At 50.7% G+C, this 24091-nt stretch overlaps 1 protein-coding gene across 4 annotated transcripts in view; it reads left to right on the plus strand.

Moving 5' to 3' along the window:
* The first annotated feature begins 730 nt into the window (after window positions 1–730).
* SH3BP4 (SH3 domain binding protein 4) overlaps window positions 731–24091 on the plus strand; it is a 31696-nt gene continuing 8335 nt past the window's right edge. Inside the window, exons 1-4 of one of the 4 annotated variants that reach the window (XM_072342209.1) lie at window positions 755–865; window positions 16529–16671; window positions 17915–18120; window positions 20120–22482. In XM_072342209.1, the coding sequence (XP_072198310.1) occupies window positions 18003–18120; window positions 20120–22482 (2481 nt within the window). In that variant the 5' untranslated portion in view covers window positions 755–865; window positions 16529–16671; window positions 17915–18002. Of the gene's footprint in view, window positions 908–16528; window positions 16672–17914; window positions 18121–20119; window positions 22483–24091 lie in introns of all 4 variants that reach the window. The other 3 variants (XM_072342207.1, XM_072342206.1, XM_072342208.1) reach the window with 3 other exon arrangements.

Here is a 24091-nt window from a genome sequence, read left to right on the forward strand (position 1 = left end):
CTCCATTAAGGAGAGAAAAAAAAAGCAGGCGGTGGCACAACTTGTTGCTTTATTAAAAATGAAGGTTGGATTTTCCTCCCATCCCTTGCCTGGCGCAGAAATCCAGACTGCAGCACCATGACTCCAGGTACAGTGCCACCATCCTCCTCTGAATCCTTGTATTCACTGCCCTGGGTGCCACCCCACAAGATGAGAGCTCTATCACAAAGTCCTTGCACGACTGCTTGCTTTGCACAAGGGCTGCCCCTTGCATGAGGGGTCCTCGCCCCCCTATGCATGCCCACTTTGCATGAGGACTGCATTATGCAGGTGCCCTAACCCTTGCACAAGGAGCTCCCATACCTCCAGTGCACACCCAGTTTGCACAAAGTCTCCCCCAGCACAAGGGGTCACTACAACCCATTTGCGCACCCATTTTACATGAGGAGTACCCCTTGCACAGGGACTTCCCTTTGCCCAAGGCGTTCCCATTACCCATTTGCACAGTCATTTTGCACGATGAGCACCCTTGCACAAGTGCTGCCCTTTGCACGAGGGGTTCCCACAACCCATTTGCACACCCGTTTAACACCACGACTGCCCCTTGCGCGAGGGTCTCCAACACCTCCGCGCAACCATTGCGCACCAGAACCCCACAGCACACACTCGCTGTGCAAACCCCCCCCCCCCCCCTCCCTTCTCCGGGCCCCGCTCTTGCAGCCCCTCCCCTTGACGTCAGGGCTGCGCGGGGCGGGCGGTGAGCGCTGTCCGGTGCCGGGCGGGGAAACGCGAACCGAGAGCGGCGGCGGCAGCAGTGGAGGTTCGGCTCCGCCGCCCGCAGGTGAGCGCCGTGGGTAGAGCGGCTCCGCGGGTCCGGAGTTTGCGGGTGAGCGGCCCCGTGGTCCGGCGGCGGTGCGCGGAGCGCCGTGTGAGTGTGCGCGCTGTGTACGCGGGTGTGCTGTACTCTATCAGTGTAAATGCACGTGAGATGCGTCTATCCGGCGTGCGTGGGTGCAGGGTGCGAGTGTGCGCAGCGCGGAGTGCGGGTCCCGTGCAGACCTCTGCTGGAGAAAGTTTTGCTCCCGCTCGGTGCGCTGGGCGATGCCCACCTGCGCGCTGCTCCCCGCGGTCCCACTGCTCCGCTCCTCTCCGGATTCGTTCCAGCAACTCTGGAGCTCTGCGGACGGGTCGGGTGCTACTTACAGAAGTGGTTTTGGTGGTGCTGTGTGTGTGGGGTCGTAGTAATACCCGAGGCCCTGTGCCGGGCTGGTGGCTTCATTCAGAAAGCCATAGAATACCCCGAGTTGGAAGGGACGTCTTGCGGAGATGCAAGGACCGCCCTGCTGCTCACTGCCACGCTGTGAGGGTTTCTTCAGCTGTGAACTGCAGCCTGTGCTTGCTCTGTGGCCATGAGTTGTGCTTCAAGTTTCTGTGGTCATGAGCACATCCTAGCAGGCCACTTTCCTTCCAGCACGGAGACTTGGCCTTCTGACCACAAGTTGAGAGCTGTGGTGGTCTGGAGCCAAAGTCTTATGGGGAGTGGATGAAGGAACTGGGGTTGTTCAGTGTGGAGAAGAGGAGGCTGAGGGAAGACCTCATTGCTCTCTACAACTGCCTGGGAAGGGGTTGTGGTGAGGTGGGGATGGCCTTTTCTGCTGGGTAGCAGCAATAGGACAAGAAGTAATGGCTTGAAGTTGCACCAGGGGAGGTTCAGATTGGATATTAGGGACAGTTATTTCTCAGTACAAGCAGACAGTGGCACAGCTGCCCAGGGAGGTGGGAGTGTCACCATCCCTGGAGGTGTTCAGGTGTACGTGTGGCACTGAGGGACATGGTCAGTGGGCATGGTGGGGTGGGTTGGGCCAAATGACCGGAGTGATCTTTTCCAGCTGGAATGGTTCTGTGATCTGTACTCATGGTGATAGGGAAGGAGCACTGCTCCCTACTCTGTCCTCTTCCCCTGGTTTGTGTATGCGCTTCAGGGTTGCTTCTTGGCTCCGTCTGGCACAGGACTCGCTGGTGTTGGGAGGTTTGTGTTTAGGGTGTGTGGATCAGCAAACAGTTGGCGAGTGCAGTGCTGATAGAAGGTGAATCGGGAGCCCTAGGGCTCAGTGTTCTTGTGCTGTGCTGCCAGAACGGTGCAGCAGCTCCACCTGCCCCGTGGGGGTGATGCTTTGCATCCTTCAGCACTAAGCACCATGCAGGGCGTGCTTGCTGCAGCAGCATCCCGTGCTGATGCTCCGTTGCAATGATGGATGTGGGAGCAACTTTGTAGCCTGGAAGCTGTATACGTTATAACAAAGATCTGGAAGGCGGCTGAGTCATTGTTTTCACCTCCCATGTGTTAACCTCATCGTCCAGACACAACTGGGAACATCAGAGGGATGGTGACACACGGCTGTCAGACAGCAGGGGGAGAGGTGCAGCCCAGCCCTGCACTACCACAGCTTTCTGTAGACCTCTGCCCAGAGCCCAGCCAGATGTGTGGTAGCTGGGTGGGTGCTCGGTCGTTGTGCACGAGGCTTTGAGGGGACACAGCTTGAACGGCGCTGCGTGCGTGTGGCCCTATTTAAACGAGGTCGGCTGTTTCCTTAGGAACAGAAAAGCCTTTTTGGAGCCGAACAATGGTACGTCCCCTGGCGCGGTCAGCGAGCAAGTAAGGCAGGGGAGATTTCACAGACCAGTTCCTGCTGCTGTGAGCTTGCCAGTGAGTTCTGTGCGGGCTCTGAGCGCCGAGCTGCTGGCTGCCAGCATCACACGGCTCTGTGGGTTGGGTCTCCTGGGCGCGGGGTTACAGGAGCTGAACAAAGAGAAACTTTTTCTTTTCGTAATGGATCCGCCTGCCAGCAAATGGCAGCTAACTTCGGGGAGGGAAAACAAAACAAGGCTCTGCCCGGCCAGAAAAGGCGTCCTCACATCTGTGGCATTTCCTTTCTTTCTTTCCCACTCGCCAGCCCCTCTTGTCCAGGCCGCAGCATTGAAAACCTGGGATCAGATTAGCTGTACTGGGGTGGGGCTGCTTTCAGCCTCAATAAGGAGCATTTCCCAGCTGCGAAACCCAGCCCCGATGCCCTCTGTGCTGGTTTTTCCCCTTGCAAGAGCTACAGCTGGCATCTTTTGGGGTGTGTGTGGCTGCACCTGTGGTGCGGGTGAAGCTCTTGAAGTCTACAGGAACAGTTTTTAAAGCACCTGGTCTGTGAGCAGCTGGTGCTTTGCAGTCCCTCAGGTTTTGAGGTTAGGAAAAAGAGAAGACGTGTGGGTGCATCTCCTTACCTGTGGAGACTGTAAGGCTCCCTGGCCTGGTAACTTTGTTTGCTCGGATGGAGAAGTGGCTTTGAGAAAGGGGATAAACTCTCAGTTTCCAGGGTGGGTTGGGAGCAGCTTTATGGCCACAGGAGCAGTAAACAGCCTGACCCTGCCCACCTCAGGGTCCTGGCCCCATGCTTCCTGATGTTTTCCCTTTGATCCCACTGGGCTTAAATACACCCATAGCATGGCCACGGTGTTCCCAGTGCTGGGTTCCCAGCTTTGCTATGTGGCCACTTTCCTGATAGTCCTCCTCTCAGCAGCTCCCTTGCAACCATTGTATGTGAGTATGCTTTTCTGATGGCTTAGACTGGAATGGACCCCAAAGCTCGCCTAGCCCAACCCCTGCTATTCCCAAGGGGCACCTCCCATAGCCCAGGTGCCCAAAGCTGCATCCAGCCTAGCCAGCTTCCTTGGGCAGGGTGGATTTTTCCCATCCCAGTGTCCCAGGATGCAGCTCCTTCTCGGTCCTTTGCAGAGCACAGAGAAAAACAGCAGCCACAAAGCATAGCCTTTCTTTTGGCCATTGTATGCGTTGCTTGGTTATCTCCAGGCAGGGGCTGCAGACAGACAAAGTATTTACTGTCCTTGGGAGATGATTATTACCTCCGTCAGCAAAGCATCTCTGTGCAGGACAGCATGTTTGTTCATACTGGCCTTGACCAGTTTATCGCCCTGCGAGTTACGGGCAGCTCTGCTCATTCCTGGAGCTTTTTGCCCTGTTATGAGGGGAGGGTGCCCTCATGGGTGATGGGTCTCTTCCCACATCTCCTCTCTCCTTTACTTCTCCATCCCCCAAATGGTTTGCTGGGCAGACCTCATGTAGCCTATGTATTCCCATAGCCTCTAGATGCGGCGTTGTTCCTTTTCTACGTCCTGTTCAGCTCGGTGGTGAAAAACAAATGAAGGGTTTGGATTTATTTATATTTATTTATTTATTTAGGAGTCTGAAAACACTGGTGAGAAACAGCCCTGTGCAATCAGTGCGAGTTTCCAAGTCATTGTTCTCTTGTTTTGTGCTGCTGCTGAGGTGTGGCCCTGCGCTCCCTGGAGAGTGACCGAGCTGCTCAGGAGGAGCCTTTCCAAAACACAGAACGTCGAGCCCTGTTCCTGAAAGTTAATCATGGCAGAAAACGCTTTAATTAACTCAATTAGCCAGACAGTCCATCTGGACTCTTGCAGTGCTTGGTTAAATCCCATGAAATGAGGTCACAGCTCTAGCTGGGGGACAGAGATGGATGCCTGCGAGCCTCTAAGGGATGTATTGCGGTCTCCAACTCTCAGTGGTGTTGGTGGCACGGGCAGGGGGTTGCTGGCATCAGTGCTATCCTAACACTGCCATACCTGCAGGAAGGGGGATGTTTTGTTCTGGGGAGCATGTGGAGATGTGGGTGTGTTGTCATTGCAGCTGGTGCAGTGCCACAGCCTGGTGGTGGATCTCGGGGCTGAATGAGTGTCGTCTCTCCACTGCCCCTAATTACCCAGCTCCTCTTGCAAGCCTGAGACTGAAATCCCTTCAACTTGAGGAGCTTGGAGGTCACTGGGAGCGACGGATGGCCTGTGCTGCAGCCAGTGGGTGAGCAGTGCTGTGCTCCTGTACTTGTTCCAGCAATTTGACCACCAAAGAGCTGGGAGAGAAGAATTTGGGGCACAGAGGGATGGATGGATGCCGTGTGTATGCTCAGAGGTGCGACCGGCCAGAGCAGCTGGTGCTTCCCCTAGCTCCTGCTTGGGCTATTAATAGGAGCTGTTAAAATGTGCACTGAGGCCAGGGTGTGGGACATGACCAGGCATGGAAACACTGAGCAGAAACCTTTCTCCCAGCATGCTGCTGAAGCAGAGGAATGCAGGGATCTGGGGAGGGCGAGTGTTTAACCCCCTCTGTGTGCTTTAGGTGTAGCAGGGGGTGACCTCTCTGTCGCAGCTTTACCCCATGTGTTGACCTCTGTTTTAAATGTAAATGTGCTGGGGAAAGGAGGTAATCTCGTGTTACAGGAAAGCTGCTTGCCTTGCTGCTGCTGGCTGCTTGGCTATGATGGGAAGCCCCAGCGTGGTGAAGCAGTGATGCATCTTATGGGCAATGTGGGCTGTGGAGGTGGCTTTTCCCTGCAAAGGTGCATGTCCTGAAGGCTTTTGTACCAGCTGATAGCACTATGCCCAGGGAGAAACTGAGGCACAGAGCACCAGAATCACCTGAGGTCAGTGTGATCCCAGCATCACACCTTGGTCAGTGTAGTTGTGGAATCTGTATGTCCAAAAATGGGCCCTAGAGTAAAATGAGGAATGTGTTTGGGGTTTGGGGAGGGAAGCTGTGCCCCGTTTGCCCTGCAGTAAGGCAGGAGAGATAAAAGGAATGAAAATATCTGCAGTTTGGCCTAATTTTTCATGGGTTATGAATGGGAAGCGGTGATGCCAGCGCCGCATCAGATGGTCTGCTTGCTTGTAGGGGGCAGGGAGGTGTTTTGCTTCAGAAACAGGCAGGTGGTTCCTGCCTTAATGCTGCTTCAGGCAATCTAGCTCATGAAAGCAGGGCAGGAGGTAATTCCCTGCATGGAGGCAGAGATGGGCTGAGGCTGCCAGGTGCAGATGCTGCTTACTGGGCGAGCACGCTGAGGATGGGCTGCTGTTCCTTTGTTTGCATGCACTGTTGGATGCCACGAGGTTCATGTCAGCCTGGCCGGGCCCTTCTCCCCCCTCAGTTTTGTGTTATCCATGGGTATGCTCTGATCCATCGTCCGGCTTACCAACAAAGGTGCCAGGCTTGGGGTGGTGAGTCCTGAGCCGAACTGCATGGCCCTGTGTCAGGGCAACCTCTGCTCCATGTCTGTCTCCTTTCAGGCCCAGCAGCAAAGGAAACCCGTGCTCTCTGGCAGAAGCCCAGGCCATTCTCTTCACAGGGCTCCTGGTGGCCGGAGCTATTCTTAGCTGTGCTGTAGATAAAGCTGGGCTTGGCCCCACCATGGCTGGGGCAGCACACAGGGACTCAATGCCTGCTTACCCACCTTGTGTCTGAGGCAGTGTGAGAGGAGCTGCTGTGCCCCAAAATGTAGGTAGTTTTACAGAGGTTTGGGATGATGCCCAGCTGATGTTCAGAGATTTGGCTAAGCAAGTGTTTGCTCCTTAATGTACCGTGCAGCAAAAGAAATAGCTGACTTTGGAGGGCTGTATTTTACACTGGTTTGCTGCACTGGATCTCTTGTTGCGTAGCGAAACTGCGGTCTGTAGCACTTGGAAATGGTTCTTTTAATCACTCCGGTGTATTTGTTTTACACTCAAGTATTGAAACACTGTTAATTATCCTGTTGAAAACAGAGCTGACAGCAGTAAACACAAAACTAGTCAGTATTTGTCACACAGGCTCTGTGAGCTGTAAGTGTTGTTTGCTGGGATCATGCATGGGAAACCCCTCTGAATTCAGTGTAAAAGCAGAACTGCGGAGGTTGTAAGTGCTGGGGGAAGTTGCTTTTCTTTTGTTTCTCTTTTTATTTTTGGACAATGTAAGAAGTTTCCGTTTGTTTTCTGCTAATTGAGAACTTGTGTCATCCGTCTAAATATAAAACCATCCCAGTGCATCAGCTGTGCCTTGGCTTCCATGTCAAAAGGAAAAAGAAAAGATAAAGTCCATCTGCACTGGTGTGATATGTGGGTTCTGTTCTCCCATCAGAAGCTTATCTAATTCTGTCTGTCCATGCAGAGGTTTGCGGGTGTCTGGGTGCTCTGATGTGTGCCTGCACTGCTTTGAGATCTTCTTCTTCTGGGAGAAGAGAGGATGAGAACCGGTTGTGCTACTGAAGGATGCTGAGGAAAGGAGGGGTTGTGTTGGCCAGTTGACGAGGATGGCCATAGGTGGTGTGTTGGTCACCTACTGATTGCCAGAATTCAGGCTGCTTTTATAGACCCCAACCCATGCCTTAGATAGAGAGCTGCAATAGAAATATAATGATGGATATTAAAGCAGCTGTGAAGCAGAGTGAGCACCGGTACTGCTCAGATGGAAGTTGCTTCCCATAAAAATCAGTACATGAAATAAGTTCTTTCTTGCAAAAGGCCATTGATCTGATTGCTGTCCCTAAGTGCGGTTGTGGTTTTTTCACCCCCTTTTTTTGGCTGTCACTTTCTGAAATCAGGCATTCCTCCAGAGACAATGGACAAGATTTGGGTTTTTCTGTGTCCCAATGCATGGCTGTCAGGAACAGCTTTGCCTTTTTTTCCCCCTCCATCATGAGTGCTTTTGTGTTGGCCTGAGACAACCCTACGCCACGGCTGATGCTGTTAACTCTGCTTCACCCCTAATTCAAGCTGCAGTAATCTGAAATTCAGCGGTGTAGTCTGTTACCATAGAAATCTCAGCGGGGATAAATTTAGCACTCTGCTTTCAGGCTCGAGCAGGGAAAGCTGAGCAGGTTGCTCACAGGCTCACGTTTTGGGCAGCTTTCACTTGAACTGATGGGGAAGCAGCAGATGCGATGTGAGGTCTGTCTCCTTCAGCCTCGCCTGGAGCTGACTTTACCGAGAAAGCAAAGAGGGAATAAATCATTCCTTCTGCTCCCTGCAGTGCCTTAGATTTGTCTGCCTTTCAAGGGAAGCTCATATGAAGAAGACAAGGAGACGATGGGGGTCAGTCACTGCGATTGGATGTGCAATGGGAAGGTGTTTGTGTGCCGCCGGACAACAGCCTGGGAGAAAAAGTGCAGTGCAGAAAGTGACAGAAACCGATTCCATTGAACCAGAAGAGCTCTGCTTTAGGAGGGGGGAAAAATCTCTTATTACTTTCGGTGTCTTTCAGGTGTTCTTTTAATTTGCCTATTGACCAATGCTGTAAAAAACCATATCCAAGAGTGAGCCCTGCTCTGTCTGGGAATGCAACCCACTTTGGGTGGATTTGACCAAATTCTTTGGAAGTGGCCATTTGTGTGCCCAAAAGTTCTGCTAAATAAAGGCTGCTTTCCCTGCAACGAAGGGGCTGGCTGCATCCCAACACAGAGAAGCAGTGTGTCTTTGACATTGCACGCCGGGGAAGTCGCACAGAATCAACTTGCGGTATCATTTCATACCACATTAATTTTGAGTGCTTTGAGAGCAGCCAGGCAAGAGGCCTGGTGCCTTTTAACTAAAATAAGATTTACCAGTTCAAAGTGTGTCGCTTTCTTTGCAGATAAACCCTTCCAAAAATGCTCTGGTCTTACAGTAATGAAATTGGTTTCTTATCAGCTATCTGACCCACAATGATGAGATCAAATGGCTTTCACCTGACACGGCTGAAGGAACGACCTTTGATGCATGGGGTCGGGTTGTATTATTTGAGGTTTTTCCTCCCCCCATTCTGGCACTATTAAAAGTGATTTGAGCCATTGATTGGATTGTATCTGGCATCACTGATCCCCCAGTTGTGTTCCCCGTAGTTAATTTGCAGGTTGCCTAAAGCCTGCGTGCAGTTTTGCAAGGTTTTAATTTAAAGGATAACTGTAATTAAACGATTTCAAGGAGGCATGGTGTTTGCTCTTATGTTGCATAAACAGTGGGCTGTTTTGGTTTATCTTTCACCTCCTCCTGGCTGACAGACATCGTGTCTGCACCTGGGAAGCTACTTCTATTCAAATCCTGTGTGTGGGATGAGCTGTGTTCTAAAAGGTGAGGACTTGGCTGCTGAAAACCATCTGAAGTTGGCCACGTGGCACTCTTGGAGTCAAACCAGGAGGGCTTTCCCATACAGGTATGCAACTCGCTGGGTTTGTGGATGGGATCAATTTGGAAGCACAGAGGGCCAAGAGTGAAATCAGGGCTGGGAGGGGAGTTTGGAAGCTTCTACTCCTCAGGAGGAAGAAGGATAAAAAGAGAGGCTTCGTGGTGCAGACTTACTGTACAGTCTGTGAGAGGAGTCTGACCAAGCTGTGGGTTGGAACTGGATGAGGCCCCTTCCAACCCAAGCTGTCCTATGATAAGTTAGCAGCAGGTCTGATTGCTTATGGCTTTTTGCAGCAAGTCCTAACCTGTGCCTTGTGTCGGAGCAGATGTCTGCCCTCACAAATCCCTCCTTCATCTCAGACCGCACATTTCTATTGCTAAGGAATGGTGTGATGAGCAGATTTGCTCTGTAGGGATTGTGCTGTTCTGAGTGAGCTTTTCAGCATGGCTTCACACACCAGGCTTGAGTCAAGCATGGGGCATCCCATGGAGGAAGTAACCAGCAGTCTGGTTTAGCAGAGCGTGTTTCTTTCTTGCTTCTTAGGGACGTGGTTTAGTGGGCACAGTGGCAATGGACCTGCAGTCAGACCAGCTGATCTCGGTTGTCTTTTGTAACCTTAGTGATTCTGTGGCTGTGATTTCACACGAGAGACTGTCAGCTCTAGCAAGCAGTTAAGCTGCTGAAAGCCAGGCATTGGGGGGGATCTGCCTTGGGAATGTTTATTGGGGCAGAGTGCTTAAAAATGCTGTTTTGAGGAAATTCATTGCAGTGTGCTGATTGCATTTGTTTCTGCCTAATTCAGGCTTGTGTTAGGTTTTGGCTCTTGTCAGCATTTTCTGCAGAGCTGAAAGCATCGTGTAATCCACCAACAGATCAGTACCTGGGCTAATCAGCAAGGTGTGTAAGAACATTAAATCAAGGTTAAGCTCTCTCATGAGCTCATCGCCTAAATGAATTCTCCTGTCTGGTAATCCAAGGTGGTTCTATGTGTTAGAGGGAGAATCTGGCTGTGAGATTGTGGCTGCAGAGCACACCCAGGCAGAGAGCTGAGAACAAACCCCTCTTTTTTCTCAAAGGAGGCTCCCAGCTGACTATCAAAATAGGTCAGCAGTGAGCTCAGCTGAATCAGGGGCTGCAACAGCATCCTGGCTACCCCTTCACAGAGCCATTAAAGTGAGTGACCCGAGGGTGGCTGCTGTGTGCCCATCCTGACTGCAGCATCTGTGGGCTTGAGCAAAGCCCTCTCTTTTCCAGTGCTCACCTGCTCAGCAGCTTGGGTGAGTCCAGAGGGCCAGGCAGGGCAGATGTTTGGCCTCTGCTGTTCTACACATGAGGAGATGGTCAGTGTCAGGGAGGTGTGTCCTGGTTGAATATATGTTGGTTGGGGCTCAAGATGGAGTTAAAGTAGAGACCTAGCTCAACTATGGAGCTTCTTGTCCTCCCTCTGTGTCACTGCATGAGGTGCACTGCCAGCATCCCCAGCCTGAGTGACTTTCCTGTGCCTGCCCTTTTGTACCTTGCTAAGAGACTGGTTTCCCAACATTACAGCAAGGAAAGCAAGCACGTGGTTGCATCAGCAGCTCATCGCAGCTGGGGACAGATCCTTCTTTCCTGCAAAAGCAAATTAGTGGAGGGTGATAGAAACAGGACTCTGAAGTACTGAGAGAGTACAAGCCCTGTCATCGTCTCCACTTGAGGTTTTCAGAGCCTCAGTCACCTAGTGTTTGATAGCTCTTGAAGACCAAATCTACATCTAAATTATCTGAGTAAGGAGATGCAGCTGGGACTGTGGCCCTGGCCATAGCAGTGGCAATGAATTCCTCCTGGTTTCCCATGGAAAGTCTTTCGCAGTGCTTCAGGTTTTCAGAGTTCAGTTCATAGTATCCAATGTAAACCTCTCCTGGTGCAACTTGAGGCCCTTTCCTATAGAATCATTAAGGTTGGAAAAGACCCTTAAGGTCATTAACTTCAACCATCCCCTTCTTCCAAGGCAGAGGAGAAAGACTGTTCTACAGAGGAGATATCCAGCTCCTCCTTAGGAGTGTCTGTCTGTGTCCATGGCTGGACTGTGGCACTGGAGATGCTGTGTTGTGGCTTTTTTCTCCCTTGTCACAGGTTCCCTGCCTGAACCACTTCTCTGAACTGGCCCTAATTTCAGTCTTGAAAGATCAATATATTTATGCTTTTGACTCTGAGCGTTCCTTTGGAGGGACTACAGTGGTTAGAAGGAAGAGCTGGTGCTATTACTGACCTCTGCAGAAGTTGCTTCTATCTCCGTATTTAAAAGCAAGAACACGCTTTGTCGTGCACCAAACTGCTCTGCTTCTGAGTTGATATCAAGTTAATGAGGCTTATGCAGAGGGCAGGGAAAGTTGCCCGGGTGCTTACGAAGGCAGTGCCTGCTGTGCTCCTGAAGTGCTGGCACCTTGCCCTCCTCAGCCCCAGCAAACATCCTCTGGGCATACATAGGCGTCAGGAGCCTGGGTGGGAAGGTGCTCGTGCTGAAGTTGCTGATATGTGCCTCGCAGCAGTGATTCCCAGAGCTGCTGCTTTAGCTGCTGCTTTGTTAAGCGTGCTGCTTGGCTCATCTCTGCATTTACAGGCACCTGGTCTGATTCATGCCCTGTGAGAGCTGGCTCGCTGCGTTCCTGTTCCCTTCAGGGATTTGAAACTTGGGTTTGTACTTCTCTGCCTCGCTCCTGGGAGCCCTGAGCTGGGTGTGATTCTGAGATTTCATGCTTTTGCTGGTCCCAGCTGGAAGAAGCTCCCTGCCTGGAGCAGGAGACACCATCTGCTGCTGTGCAAGAACCTTGGGGCTTTCCCACCTGGGTTAGGAAGTGATTCTCTCTAGGAAGAGATTAGTGTGAACAGCAGAAAGAGGAGGGTTAATGGAAACTGAACTGTCCTCGCTGAAAGTACGGCTGGTGAACTTCAAACAAAGCTGTTGGGAACCTATCAGCACCTTCATACCTTTACAGGTGTTCTGAACTTTCCTCACCATCCCAGAATCTCTTTGCACAGAGGGTGGTTCCATAGAGGGCTGCCCAGGGAGGTGGTGGAGTCCTCATCACTGCAGGTGTTTAAGAGGTGTTTGGACATGGCACTGAGGCACGCGGGTTAGTTGTGGGCCTTGATGGTCTTAAGGGTCTTCTCCTGCCTGAAGGACTGTATGATGTGGCCATACTGCTTTACACATGTTGCATCCCTTCACCCAAGAGTAGAACAAGTCCCTGGCAGAAAAGCAAGGTTTCCAAGGTCTCCCCTTTGTCAGGATTTAGAGCTGCCAATCATTTTGGATCCCTTTCTGTAGGTAACCTGCCACTTGCTCCCCATCTGCTCTCCTCCACCTCCATCTGGCAGCTCTGATAAGGGACATTCCCCTCATGCTGTGTGACCTGGACTCGGTGACATGCTGTGTTCTTCAGGTGGGTTTGATGTGACAGCTCCCAGGCAGCTCGGCAGCAGCAGCAGGCTCTGTTCTTACCCCAAAGACACCATATCTGCATTTAGTCACTTGCCTATCCATCTCCAGCACTGACTTTCAATGAGACTCATTCTCCAAAGTCATTGCTATAAAAGGAAGCTTTCCCATCCTCCCTGCATTGCTCACAAAGGGTAGCTCACCCGGTGGGGAAGCTGTAATGGATACCCTGGCTGGAGGTGCCAGCAGACGCCAGGAACACGTGCTCAGCAATTATGACATTTTTTCCCCTGCAGCGCTGCCGGTGCCCCCAAGTGCTGCTAGCTGAGCTGCTCGCATGTGCCAAGTTCCCAGCCTTGCCATGCCCAGCACTGTGGAGCCAGCAAAGAGCACCGTGCTTGTAAAGAGCCCTAAATGGGAGCAGCTTGCTGCATGCCAGCGTCCTCAGGGGAGGAGGATCATCCAGTTCCAACTTCCTGCTATGGGCAGGGTTGCCCACCACTAAATTAGGCACTAGATCAAGCTGTACAGTGCCCTGTCCAACCTGCAGGTGTTAGGATGAGGCAAGAAAGTCGCAAGGAAGGACTTGAAGATGAAGAATCTGTAGGGTGAAAACCAAGTTCTCAAATGAGATAGTGATGTGGCTTAATCTCCTTGCTAAAATGGCACGAATCTGGTTGATGTTTTAACTCAAACCACTTCTGATCTTTTAGGAGAGCCAGGAGATCTTGACTTTGGGGAAGTAAAAGGTAGATGAAAAATAATTAGCAACAAGTGACTGGAGTTGCTCTTGGCTCTGACGTGGGAAGTTGAAGGAGTATGATGAGTGATGGATGAGATGATCTTTCTACACTTTCCACCTTACAGTCTGTGGCAAGGTGCAGCCCTGATGTGCCCGATAGCTTGGGGTTGATAACTGAGAGGTGATTCCAGCCTGGAAGCTGGATCTCGCTAAAGGCTATGTGCAGTCAGAGCAGGGAGGTTTCCTCTGAACTCATCCTGCAGGCTTTTGATGGGCTTTTTACATAGTATCCAAGGAGAAGATCGTGCTGGGAGGTGTGGGATAGGGAGGGAAGAGCTTCCTCCTCCCCACCACCCTTTGCTGGCACGAGTACTGCACCTGTCACTCTTCTTTTGGAGCCAGAAGGACCTGGCACCATCTCCACCCCACTACTTGGTACCATCTGGCCCAGTGGGCCCTCCCAGGTCTTATCAGCAAAAACTCTTGGCATCCTTGGGATTTCCATCACTGGCTGTTGTATGAGCACAGGCTCACTGCTGCTATGCTCTCCTCTTCTACCTTGTTGGAGAGGAGCTGGTGCTGGTGAGATTTTCAGCCCTGGAGCTTTGGGAAGGATGGGACAGAGCAAGCCAAGGGTGTTTTCATGCAGCTGGTTTGAGAAGTGCAGGAGGGGTCTCTCACAGCTCTTGTGCCATGCAAGAGGGTTGACAAAGACAGAAGTGACCTCGTTTTGCAGCATGTGATGGAGATGAGCACACAGGTGCTGGTGGGTGACACCTTGTCCCAGTCTGTGTGCTGCTCACACACTGCTGTTAGCATTGGCCATGGTCAGGAGTGCTGATGGGTGCTCTGTGGGTTTGTGCCTTTTGCCCCATGCCTGGAGCTGCTCCCAGGAAACCACCCCCGTGCTGGGAGCAAAGCCTTCTCCTTGCCTCTGGGGTTTTTGCTTCTACATGTTTCCAGGCTTTAGTTGTATCCCTTTGCTCACAGGCACGGAGCTTACCCTGCCAATGGGTATTTCTCCTGAAATTGCTTTTCTCTACTAATCCGGTTTAGCGTGGCTGAGATGCCTGTGCTACATCTTTGATTTGTAATTCAGCGGTGATTAAATTCTCTAGATAAGATATGGGCCTCGTTGTTGATCCAGCATGAGAATTGTGTTCAGATAGAGGTGCCCAGCAAGGGAGGCACAGCTGGTGGTGGTAATGGCCATTGTAAATAGTCAGGGGTGGGTGCATGCTTTGTCCTATGCTGTGGGACTGGCCCTGCCAATAGCTGCGAGCTGTGAAAGGAGGATGGGACTTGCTGCTTGTCCCCATAGGGCTGGGCTGGGCATGGTGGTGACTCTGTGGGGCTGAGCAGAGAGTAATGGAGTGCTGAGTGGTGGCAGCAGGCCAGGCTGCATCTTGGTTTCCGGCCTGAGCCACCCCAGAGAGTTTGCTAAAGTTCCTTGTAACCCTTTCTGTGCAGTTTCATGTTCTGTGACAGAAGCTTGTTGGTCACAGTGGAACGTGGTGGGTTGCCAGCAAGGCTGCTGTCCCTCCAGCACATGACATAGTGCTGCTGGCCTTATTCCTAACCCCAGCAAACACAAAGCTGAATCCACTCTACAAGTCTCCGTTTCAGATGGTGGTGTGATTCCCTGACTGGTGAGTCACAGGATATGAGTCCCGTGGCTTATGATGTCCCCCGGCTGCAGAAATCCAGCAGATGGATGGGGAGGAGACGGCTCTCACCCTGTACAGTGCCAACACAGGGAGAAAGCAAGCTCTTTTTGGTGCTGCTGGTTAGGAGTTGGGGTGAAACAGCCCCACTGGTGCTGCTGTCTGTAGCAATGCAATGCTTGGTGCTTCTGTGCCCCAGAAAGGTGGTGGTGAGAAGGAGCACAGTGCCCACCAGCAGCTGTCCTTGTCAATGCTTCCCTAAAGCTATGCTAAACCTTAACCCTTGTGCAGGGCTCCTCTCCTCGTCTCCAACAAAGATGTGTGCAGGGGCAGAGCTGTTTGCTACCTTGCCCCCCACATCCTTTTCTCCATTCAAGAAGGACACTGTTTATCACTGTGGGTAAACAGATAGAGGTAGGGTTTTTCCTATTCTATATTTAAAGTGTTTTCTGATGAATTTGCAGACCATTGTCTCAGCAGTTTCTAAACAATTCCTGCCCTTGCAACCCGTGTTTCTCCCCACCCAGCACTTGCCCATCCCCTTTTATTCTCCCACAATCCAGGTTTGAAGCAGCAGGCTTGTTCTTTCTGAGCTTTTTGCCCTGGCTCTGCATTCAGAACCATCTCAGGTTCACCCCTTGGAGCCCCAGAACACCAATCCTTTTGCAGTTCCTCACAGCCCCCCCTGAAATCTGCAGTGGAGTGCATGCACACCCATCCTCCCATGTGTGTGATAGCTCTGCTACATCCAGAACAGACCGGGATAGAAACAACAGAGGAAATAGCTTTCCCTAATCAGTCATTTTTAATGTACATTCTTGCCGTCTTTTGGGAATTTGGGATGTATTTAGGGCTTATTTTTGCAGCTGTTTCTCCACACAGTCACATCTGCCACAGATCTTTAACGTAAAGCTTGCAATGTGCTTATGGAAGTACTGGAATGGGGAGCATCCCTGCTTGTGCCAGGCACGGCTTGTGGATATTTCAGTGCACAGCTCTAACTACTGATAGCAAAAATATTTGACAGTGGACTTCCAGACAGGTATTTAATTAAACTAAATTCTTGGCTTGCACTTTGATTCACAGGAAAGTTATTTGTCTGGTTTCTTTCTTGCTCGGAAAAGAAAGCTTTGTGCAATGCTCACCGAGCAGGGGTGACCTTTGGGCTGTCGGAGTGTTTGTTTTGTCTGTGTTTTGGTTGTGAGCAATAATTGCTAATATTGGGAAACATTTACCACTTCAGCTGTTGCTGTGACAACAGTGCTGCACACCCAGTTTGTGCCCAATTAGAGCTGCAGAGGGCTTTAATCGAGCAAAACTCCTGCAGGAACCTACCATGTTTCTGCAGGGTTACGTCGGGGCAGGCAGCAGGAGTTAGGGTCTTTGCAGGAGGAAAATGTGCAATCCCAAGCAGTGGATGATGGTGTTTGGCATTATTGCTTGCTGTGTTGGTGCTGTGGAAAGAGGTGAGCTGGACTGGCAGCACCTTTTTGAAACATGCCAGCTGAATGGAGCATCTTTCCTCCCTTCCTTGCTTCCTACTGACTACTTCTCCAAGCTCCCTGTCCTAGCCAGCTCCTCTGATAAGCACAGCTGTGGCTGCAAGCCCAGTTCTCAGTGCCTGCAAAGCTCTCTCCCTGCTGAGTCCCAGCAGAACCCAAAACAACACTCTTCTCAAAGGGAAAAGTGTTTGTGCAAAACTTCTCCCTTTCTTTCCTTTCTGTCTGCAGCCTCCCGCATCCTTACGGTGACTGCATTCCTGGCATACCAGACTTCAGATGGCTTGAGAAGCATCTGGAGCAGGCTGGAATATCTCCTGCTCTGATTCTCCCTCCCCGGATGCAGATTTCCTCTTTCTACATTCCAGAAAAGGGTACTGATTTCTTCAGGGCTTGCTTCTCCTTGCCTCCAGACCCGCAGGTTTAATAACAGCCAGCTGCAGCCCAGGCAGTTGGCGGCCAAGCACGGTGCTTGTCTTCACATTCCCATTATCTCCGTGTTCCCAGCAGAGATCTGCCTTCTAAGGAATTTGGGCTTGGGGTTATTTTCCGCTTGATCTGGTTTTGAAGCAGGGGGAAAACATTGTATGAGGTGAGGAGGAAGGGAGGGCAGTGATAGGAGGGGATTTAAAGTTGTTTGGGTCGCTCAATTCAAACAGGGAATTTGGATTGATATGGCTTTTGATTGCGCAGGGCTTTATTTGTGTACCTCTCTTTGGTGCAAACCTGAAAGAGCAGAGTGGGGTTGAGGGTCTGTGCTGCAGCCTTGACTTCAGCTAGCAGAGAGGCTGCAGGCTTGCTTGCTTACGTGCTCCTGGCCTTCCTGGCCGCTCTCCAAGCTCCGGTGCAACTCAGTGATACCAGAGGAGCTATTTACCAGCGCTTGCATCAGCCACTGTGCTTGTGGTCAAAGAGCAAGAGGGGTAGAGGATGGCAGTGGAAGAGAATGTGCACCAGTGCTATGGCAGAAGAAGAGGTTTGCATCTGCAGGTGATGTCCCACCAGGCTGCATCTCCGGATGGCTCTTTTGGCGAGGAGAAAGGCTGAAGGTGTGCACAGATTGTGTGCTGCCTTTGAGATCAGCTGTGCTGCTGGTGCCTTGGGAGCAGCTGCTGAAAGCAGAGAGGGCTGTTTGTATGGGGTGGAGATGAGCAGCAGTATAATGCAAGGCCAGGCTGCCCTTGTTGACCAGACCTAGTTAGGACCTTATTAAGAGTACCAAGGTAATCCATCATGATGCACTAAGGAGAATATGGCAATGTGACTCCTGCACATGGTCCTGGGCAGCCTGCTCCAGGTGTCCCTCCTTGAGCAGGAGGATTGGACCAAATGTCCTCCACGAGTCCCTTCCAACCTTAATTATTCTGTGGTTCTCTGACAGGAGGCAGTTTTCCTCAGTCAGCACTGCAGGGCTGGCACACAGGTGCAGATGGCTTTTTATCTGGAGTGCTTCTTTGATAAGCAAATGGGAAAGGAAGGATGCAGCTGCCCTGAGTCAGCCTGAGGCTGAAGCTGTGGCACGTGCTGAGCTCGCATCTTGCAAAGCACCGGTCGTGTGGGCATTGTGCTGAGAACAGGAGGCTTTGCTAACCTGCTGGCCTTTGTTTTTACCTGCAGGCGGGCTCCTCAGGGTGCCGTGGTATTGCCTGGGTCCGTGGAGGAGCCATGACCACCTAGCAGTGCCCAGGCTCTCTGCGAGCTCAAGATGGCAGCACAGAGGATCCGGGCAGCCAACTCCAGCGGCCTGCTGCGCTGCAAGTCGGAGGGGACTCTCATCGACCTCAGCGAGGGCTTCTCAGAGAGCAGCCTGTGTGATGTCAAAGGTGGGGAGCCGGTGGAGGCCATGGCCACCAGGAGACAGGGCAGGTGTTAGCCTGTTGCCACCGTGTCAAATGCAAGAGAAGAGATAGATTTACCAGGCTGGTGACAGGGTTGGTTCTCCATTCCCCCAGAACAGATTCAAGCAGGAGAGAAGTCCCATTCCCTCGGTATAAATGGATCCCAAGGCGGAAGGAGGAGCCAGCATGTGCTGATGGCCTTTAAAAATAAACATGCAACAAAGCAATTGTTTTTGCGCAAGGAGCAAGGAGAGTCCCGAACATCAAATGCACTTGATGTACATTAGTTTGTTTTTAATGCAAAAATAGGAATTACTCACATCCTTGTGAGTAATTACTCATGCTCATATTCATGCAAGGGAAGGGACTGTCCTGCTCTGCTCACTCTGCACTGGTGCGCCTTCACCTTGAGCGCTGGGTGCACTTTTGGGTGCACAAAGATAGTAGAGAGCATCCAGAGGGCATCAGCTTCCCTCCAGCAAACAGCTTGGGCTGCAGAGCTGCATTAACAGCCACTTCCTGCCCAGGTGGCAAAATAGGTTCAGTGCAGAGTTTATATATAGTTTTACACTGAATAAATGTGCTCACAACTTTCCCTACCTGCTGGCAGAGGCTGCACAGGGGAAATAGGTTAACGATGAAGCACTTTGTGTGTACAAGCTCTTATTTTCCTAATACTCAAGCCCTGTGGTCCTTATATCTAAGACTTTTCTTTGCTGTGTTTTTCAGCAGTGGTATCGGAGGTTGTGCCATGGCTGCACCACATCTTATTTGTGAGCTTTCCTTGTTTTCTGTAGGGCTGTCAGGCATCCTGACATCCTGTGTTTTGTTCTTTCCTTCCACCCCCCCCACCCCTCAGGCATTGTTTTCTTAGGTCTGTCTCACAAGATAACAAACATTCAGATGCTGATATAAACATTATCTGCAGCTTATTTCTAGCGATCTTTAACAGAAGCAGGTCCTAAATGTGAAAGCAAAACCAATAAATACCATGATAGAGAGAACACGTGTAGTCTTAATTGAACTGTTTTGCTCGCAAATGCGATCAGATAGTACTGGCTAAACAACTTGAAGCCAGCCCTGCTGCTCAGCGTTGCTGAAAGGGAGGCTGGAGATGCTGCTTGGTCAATGAGATGTCAATACAGTGTTTGTGGTGGTTCAAGTAACCTGGCTTTGTAAAGGGAGCTAAGTTTTGTTGAGGAAATATGGACGTGCCTTTAGTGGGTCCTCTTAGTTGTCTCTTACTCTGAAACACAAGTGGGAAAAAGGCAGTGCTGAAGAAAGAGCAGCTGGTTGAAGATGCTGAGATACCACTGACTGAATTTGTATAGTAATGGCCTTGAAGGATCACCTGGGCCATATAGCCACTTCCCATGTAGCACACCTTTAGAGCCCTCCCGAAATTAACCTCTGTTGTTTTAAATGTGAAAATTCAGGGGAGTGCCTGCTGTTTACCCTTAAGAACTTAGATCAAGATAGGCCAGCTAAAAGAGAGAGCTGATAAGAAGGGGCTCTGGCTCCCTTGGAACTCCCTTCAACACTGCTTTGTGTGCATCATTCATCAGTGAGTTCAGAGGCTGTCTCTTAGAGAAGCAGCTGAGTGAAGTCCTAAATCAAGAGGGAGGCTTGTTGCTAAGACACTTTATTGCATTGTTTACCTGCTTTCTCTCTGCATGCCTTGCTACCATGGGATGATAACAAATTGCTGTGTCTCCTGTCTCAACTCCTGCTGCTCTTCCCAGTTGTTTTGATGCCCATCTCTTTTGAGAAGGCATTTGCTCTTGCAACATAAATGTATCAGATGTAGTTAAGTGAATAGTTTTGTTTCTAAATGGTAGCAAAATTACCTGTAGGTTAGAGATGCTTTGAAACTACTTTGGCTTCACTGCTTGATGTAGCATGGATTGCTTGCCTGAGATAAATGATTTCAAGTAACTTGTGACTCTGTGGATTGCTTACAGTGTTTTTCTATTTCATTTCACAGTGCCTTCTCCTAGTGCCTTGCTGGTTGACAATCCCACGTCCTTTGGAAATGCAAAGGAAGTAATAGCAATCAAAGATTACTGTCCAACTAATTTCACCACTTTGAAGTTCTCTAAGGGGGACCATCTTTATGTCTTAGACACATCGGGAGGCGAGTGGTGGTATGCTCACAATACCACAGAGATGGGTTACATCCCTTCCTCCTATGTCCAGCCTGTAAACTACCGCAACTCCTCCTTAACTGACAGCGGGATGATAGACAATCTACTGGAGAGCCCTGATGAGGGGGTCAGGGAGCTCGACCTGCTTGGAGAATGGACTGATGTGAAAAGAAACTCTGCAAAAGCCCACAGTAATAACCCTTTCTTGAACGGTGTCCAGACAAACCCATTTCTGAATGGGAATTTGCAGACATTGGCCGGCTCGGACAGAGAGCCCAACTCCAAAGCCTCTGTTGACTTGCTGCTCTTTGACACGGGGCCTCCTGCTTCAACAGTTTCTAGCTCAGCCGCCAATAGCAGCACAGGTAACATTTTTGATGAATTTCCATCCACAAACAGGCTGGACCTGGAAGAGCCCATGAAAAGGGACAATCCCTTCTTCAGGAGCAAACGCTCTTACAGCTTGTCTGAGCTGTCTGTTCTGCAAGCAAAGTCGGACACTCCGGCGCAGTCGGGTTTTTTCAATGGTTTAAAATCTCCCACTCCTGAGCAATTCCAGAGCAGGGAAGATTTTAGGACCGCATGGTTGAACCATAGGAAGTTGGCCCGTTCATGCCATGACTTGGATTTGCTTGGTCAAAATCCTGGCTGGGGTCAGACACAACCTGTGGAGACCAATATTGTCTGCAAACTGGATTGCTCTGGTGGAGCAGTTCAGCTTCCAGACACCAACATCAGCATCCATGTGCCAGAGGGTCATGTGTGCCCTGGGGAAACGCAGCAGATCTCCATGAAAGCTATGCTAGATCCGCCACTGGAGCTCAACAGTGACAAATGCAGCACCATCAGCCCGGTCCTGCAGATCAAACTCAGCAACATGGAGGTGAAAACGTTCATTATTCTGGAGATGAAGGTATCTGCAGAGGTCAAGAATGATATCATGAGCAAGAGCTTGGTAGGACTACAGTGCCTACGGAGCGACATGAAGGAGGGGCCATACACACCAATGCAGCTGAGCTATTCGTATGGGGACACAATACAGGTGCAGCTGGAGAACCTAGAGCCTTGCATGTACATCGCTGCTGTAGCTCAAGGGCAGAACATCCTCTACCCTTACACTGTTTGGGATTACATCAGCAAGAAGATCACAGTTGGTGTCTACGGCCCGAAACATATTCACCCTTCCTTTAAAACAGTCGTGGCCGTGTTTGGGCATGAATGTGCACCCAAGACTCTCCTAGTGAACGAGGTCACAAGGCAATCACACAGCCCGGCTCCAGTTGCCCTTCAGCTCTGGGGTAAGCACCAGTTTACTCTGTCCCGGCCTCAGGACCTCAAGCTCTGCATGTTCTCCAACATGACTAACTACGAGGTGAAAGCTAGTGAGCAAGCCAAAATTGTGCGAGGCTTCCAGATGAAGCTGGGCAAGGTCAGTCGCCTTATCTTCCCCATTGCATCCCACGATCCCAACGAGCTCTCAGATTTCACTCTAAGGATACAGGTCAAAGATGACAAGGATGCCATTTTGACCCAGTTCTGCGTCCAGACGCCACAGCCGCCTCCTAAAAGTGCCATCAAACCGACAGGGCAGAGGCGGTTCCTCAAGAAGAACGAGGTTGGAAAGATCATCCTTTCACCTCTGGCTGCCACTGCCAAGTATCCGGTTTTTCAGGACCGGCCGGTGTTGAGCTTGAAGTATGGCAAACTGCTGAAAACGGTGGTGAGGCAAAGCAAGAATCACTATTTGCTGGAGTACAAGAAAGGAGATGTCATAGCCCTCCTCAGTGAGGAGAAGATCAGGTTGAAGGGACAGCTGTGGACAAAGGAGTGGTATATTGGCTACTACCAGGGCAAAATAGGCCTTGTGCACACCAAAAATGTGCTGGTGGTTGGAAAGGTCAAACCCAGCTATTTCTCTGGGCCTGATCTCACCACCAGCCTATTGCTCGAGCAAATCCTCAGACCCTGCAAATTCCTAACCTACATCTATGCCTCTGTGAGGACTCTTCTCATGGAGAACCTCAGCAGTTGGAGGTCCTTTGCCGATGCGTTGGGGTATTTGAACTTACCACTCACGTTTTTCTGCCGATCAGAGTTGGACAGTGAGCCAGAGCGAGTGGCCTCTGTGTTGGAAAAGCTGAAGGAAGACTGCAACAACACAGAGAACAAGGACAGGAAATCTTTTCAGAAGGAGCTGATGATGGTGAGTCCAAGGTCTGGTGAGGGAATCTTCCTCCTCTGTGGTACAGTCAGAGTGATTGGAGTGAATGGGAGCTAAGCTTTCCTGACTCAGTCATTGAAAAATGAAGTGCAGTTTTAAGGTCCTTTGCAGGCTGAATGGGAATTGACAGGCTAATGGGATCATGGCTGTAAGTGAGGAATGAAAGAGTTGAAAAAGTTGTACATGTTGTGTGAATGCAGCAGGAGTGCTTGGAAGGTGTCTAAGCTGAAGGCCCTCCAAAGCAAGGTTGATTTCAGTCCAGTGCTTTCCTGGCGCTCAGCTGGGCCTTGCTGCTGGGTATTGCGTTTCAGCCTTCAGTGATAAATACAAGATGTGAATGCCTATCAAGGAGTTACCCAAGAGCTGCTGGTCTCCTCAGTCCAAGGTCAAAGTGATGTGAGTGATGGAGGTCTTGGTTTTTATGGCAGAAAACTGGAAAAAGGCAAGAAACATCAGTGCCTTTCCTGTGTGGTTTGTGGTAGGCAAGCCGTCTCTCAGGTCATAGAATGGCTTGGGTTGGAAGGGACCTCAAGGATCATCAAGCTCCAACCCAGCCCACTGCAGGCAGGGAAGTGCTTTTATATTGCCTCAAGTTTGTCAAACGAGCAGGAGAGGGGTTTTATGGCTGTTGTGAAGTGCTACGTTGTTACGTTTATGAAACAACACCAAATTACTCTGTAACAGTGAATGTTTACGTCCACTCCTTTCCTTGAGTGACAGCTAAACCAAGGGCATCTCTGAATTAGGCTGCTTTGTGTTCAGCTGTGGGGCAGGCAGTGAGGAAGGGACATGCAGCACATAGAAGGAAATTAGGACTAGGCACATGGGTAAGGAAGCCTGCATCTAAATGAAGCTCACCGTGTCCCAACATCTCTTAATAAAAGCGGGGAAATGTGAGGATTGAGCATGAGGTGTAAGGCATTATGAAGAGTATGAAGCCCTTCATTACCCAGGGGAGTTCATGGAAGATGTCTTGTGGGCGTACTTCCTCTGCCTAACAGCACAGTACAATTAATAACTCTTTATAACAGGCCCGGTCTGAGTGTTGGTGTTATTGTGGAAAATGGGAAGATAGTTTCCAAAAGTCTGACTCATGCCTGTGACGCTGCAATTAGGGTGAGCACCAGAGCTGCTCGTGTAGGGCAGGGATGTCCAAATGCCATGCTGCATTCCCCAGGGGAGCATCCAAGCTAAAGGCCGATGGGCTGCAGTAACTGGAGGATGCTGCTGCTTCCCTCTGCTCTTCCTCCCACCTCAGCCCTGCCTTCTCCAGATCCTGCCTAGCTGCCTGCTAGTCTGAGGGAACACCGTGATGAAGAGGTCTGGTGCAAAGGTGTGTTCCAGCAGGTGGGACAGCTGTGTCCTCCATCAGTTTCTAGCTTGGTGCAGGTGTTGGCTGGAATGAGCAACCATTTGGGCAGCCTCAAATCAGCTTGACTTTGAGCTATGTAGGCTGGCACTATGGTGAGAGGCCAAGGAGCTGCAGGGCTGCAGAGGTCAGGTCAGATGAGAGGAGAGCTGGACTGCCCTTGCTGCATGGGTTTGTGATCTGTGGCCAGTGGGACAATGTTTTAGCTTTGAGTTTCAGTAG

This window comes from Excalfactoria chinensis, chromosome 7 (genome assembly GCF_039878825.1).
Source record: "Excalfactoria chinensis isolate bCotChi1 chromosome 7, bCotChi1.hap2, whole genome shotgun sequence".
NCBI classification, from domain to species: domain Eukaryota; kingdom Metazoa; phylum Chordata; class Aves; order Galliformes; family Phasianidae; genus Excalfactoria; species Excalfactoria chinensis.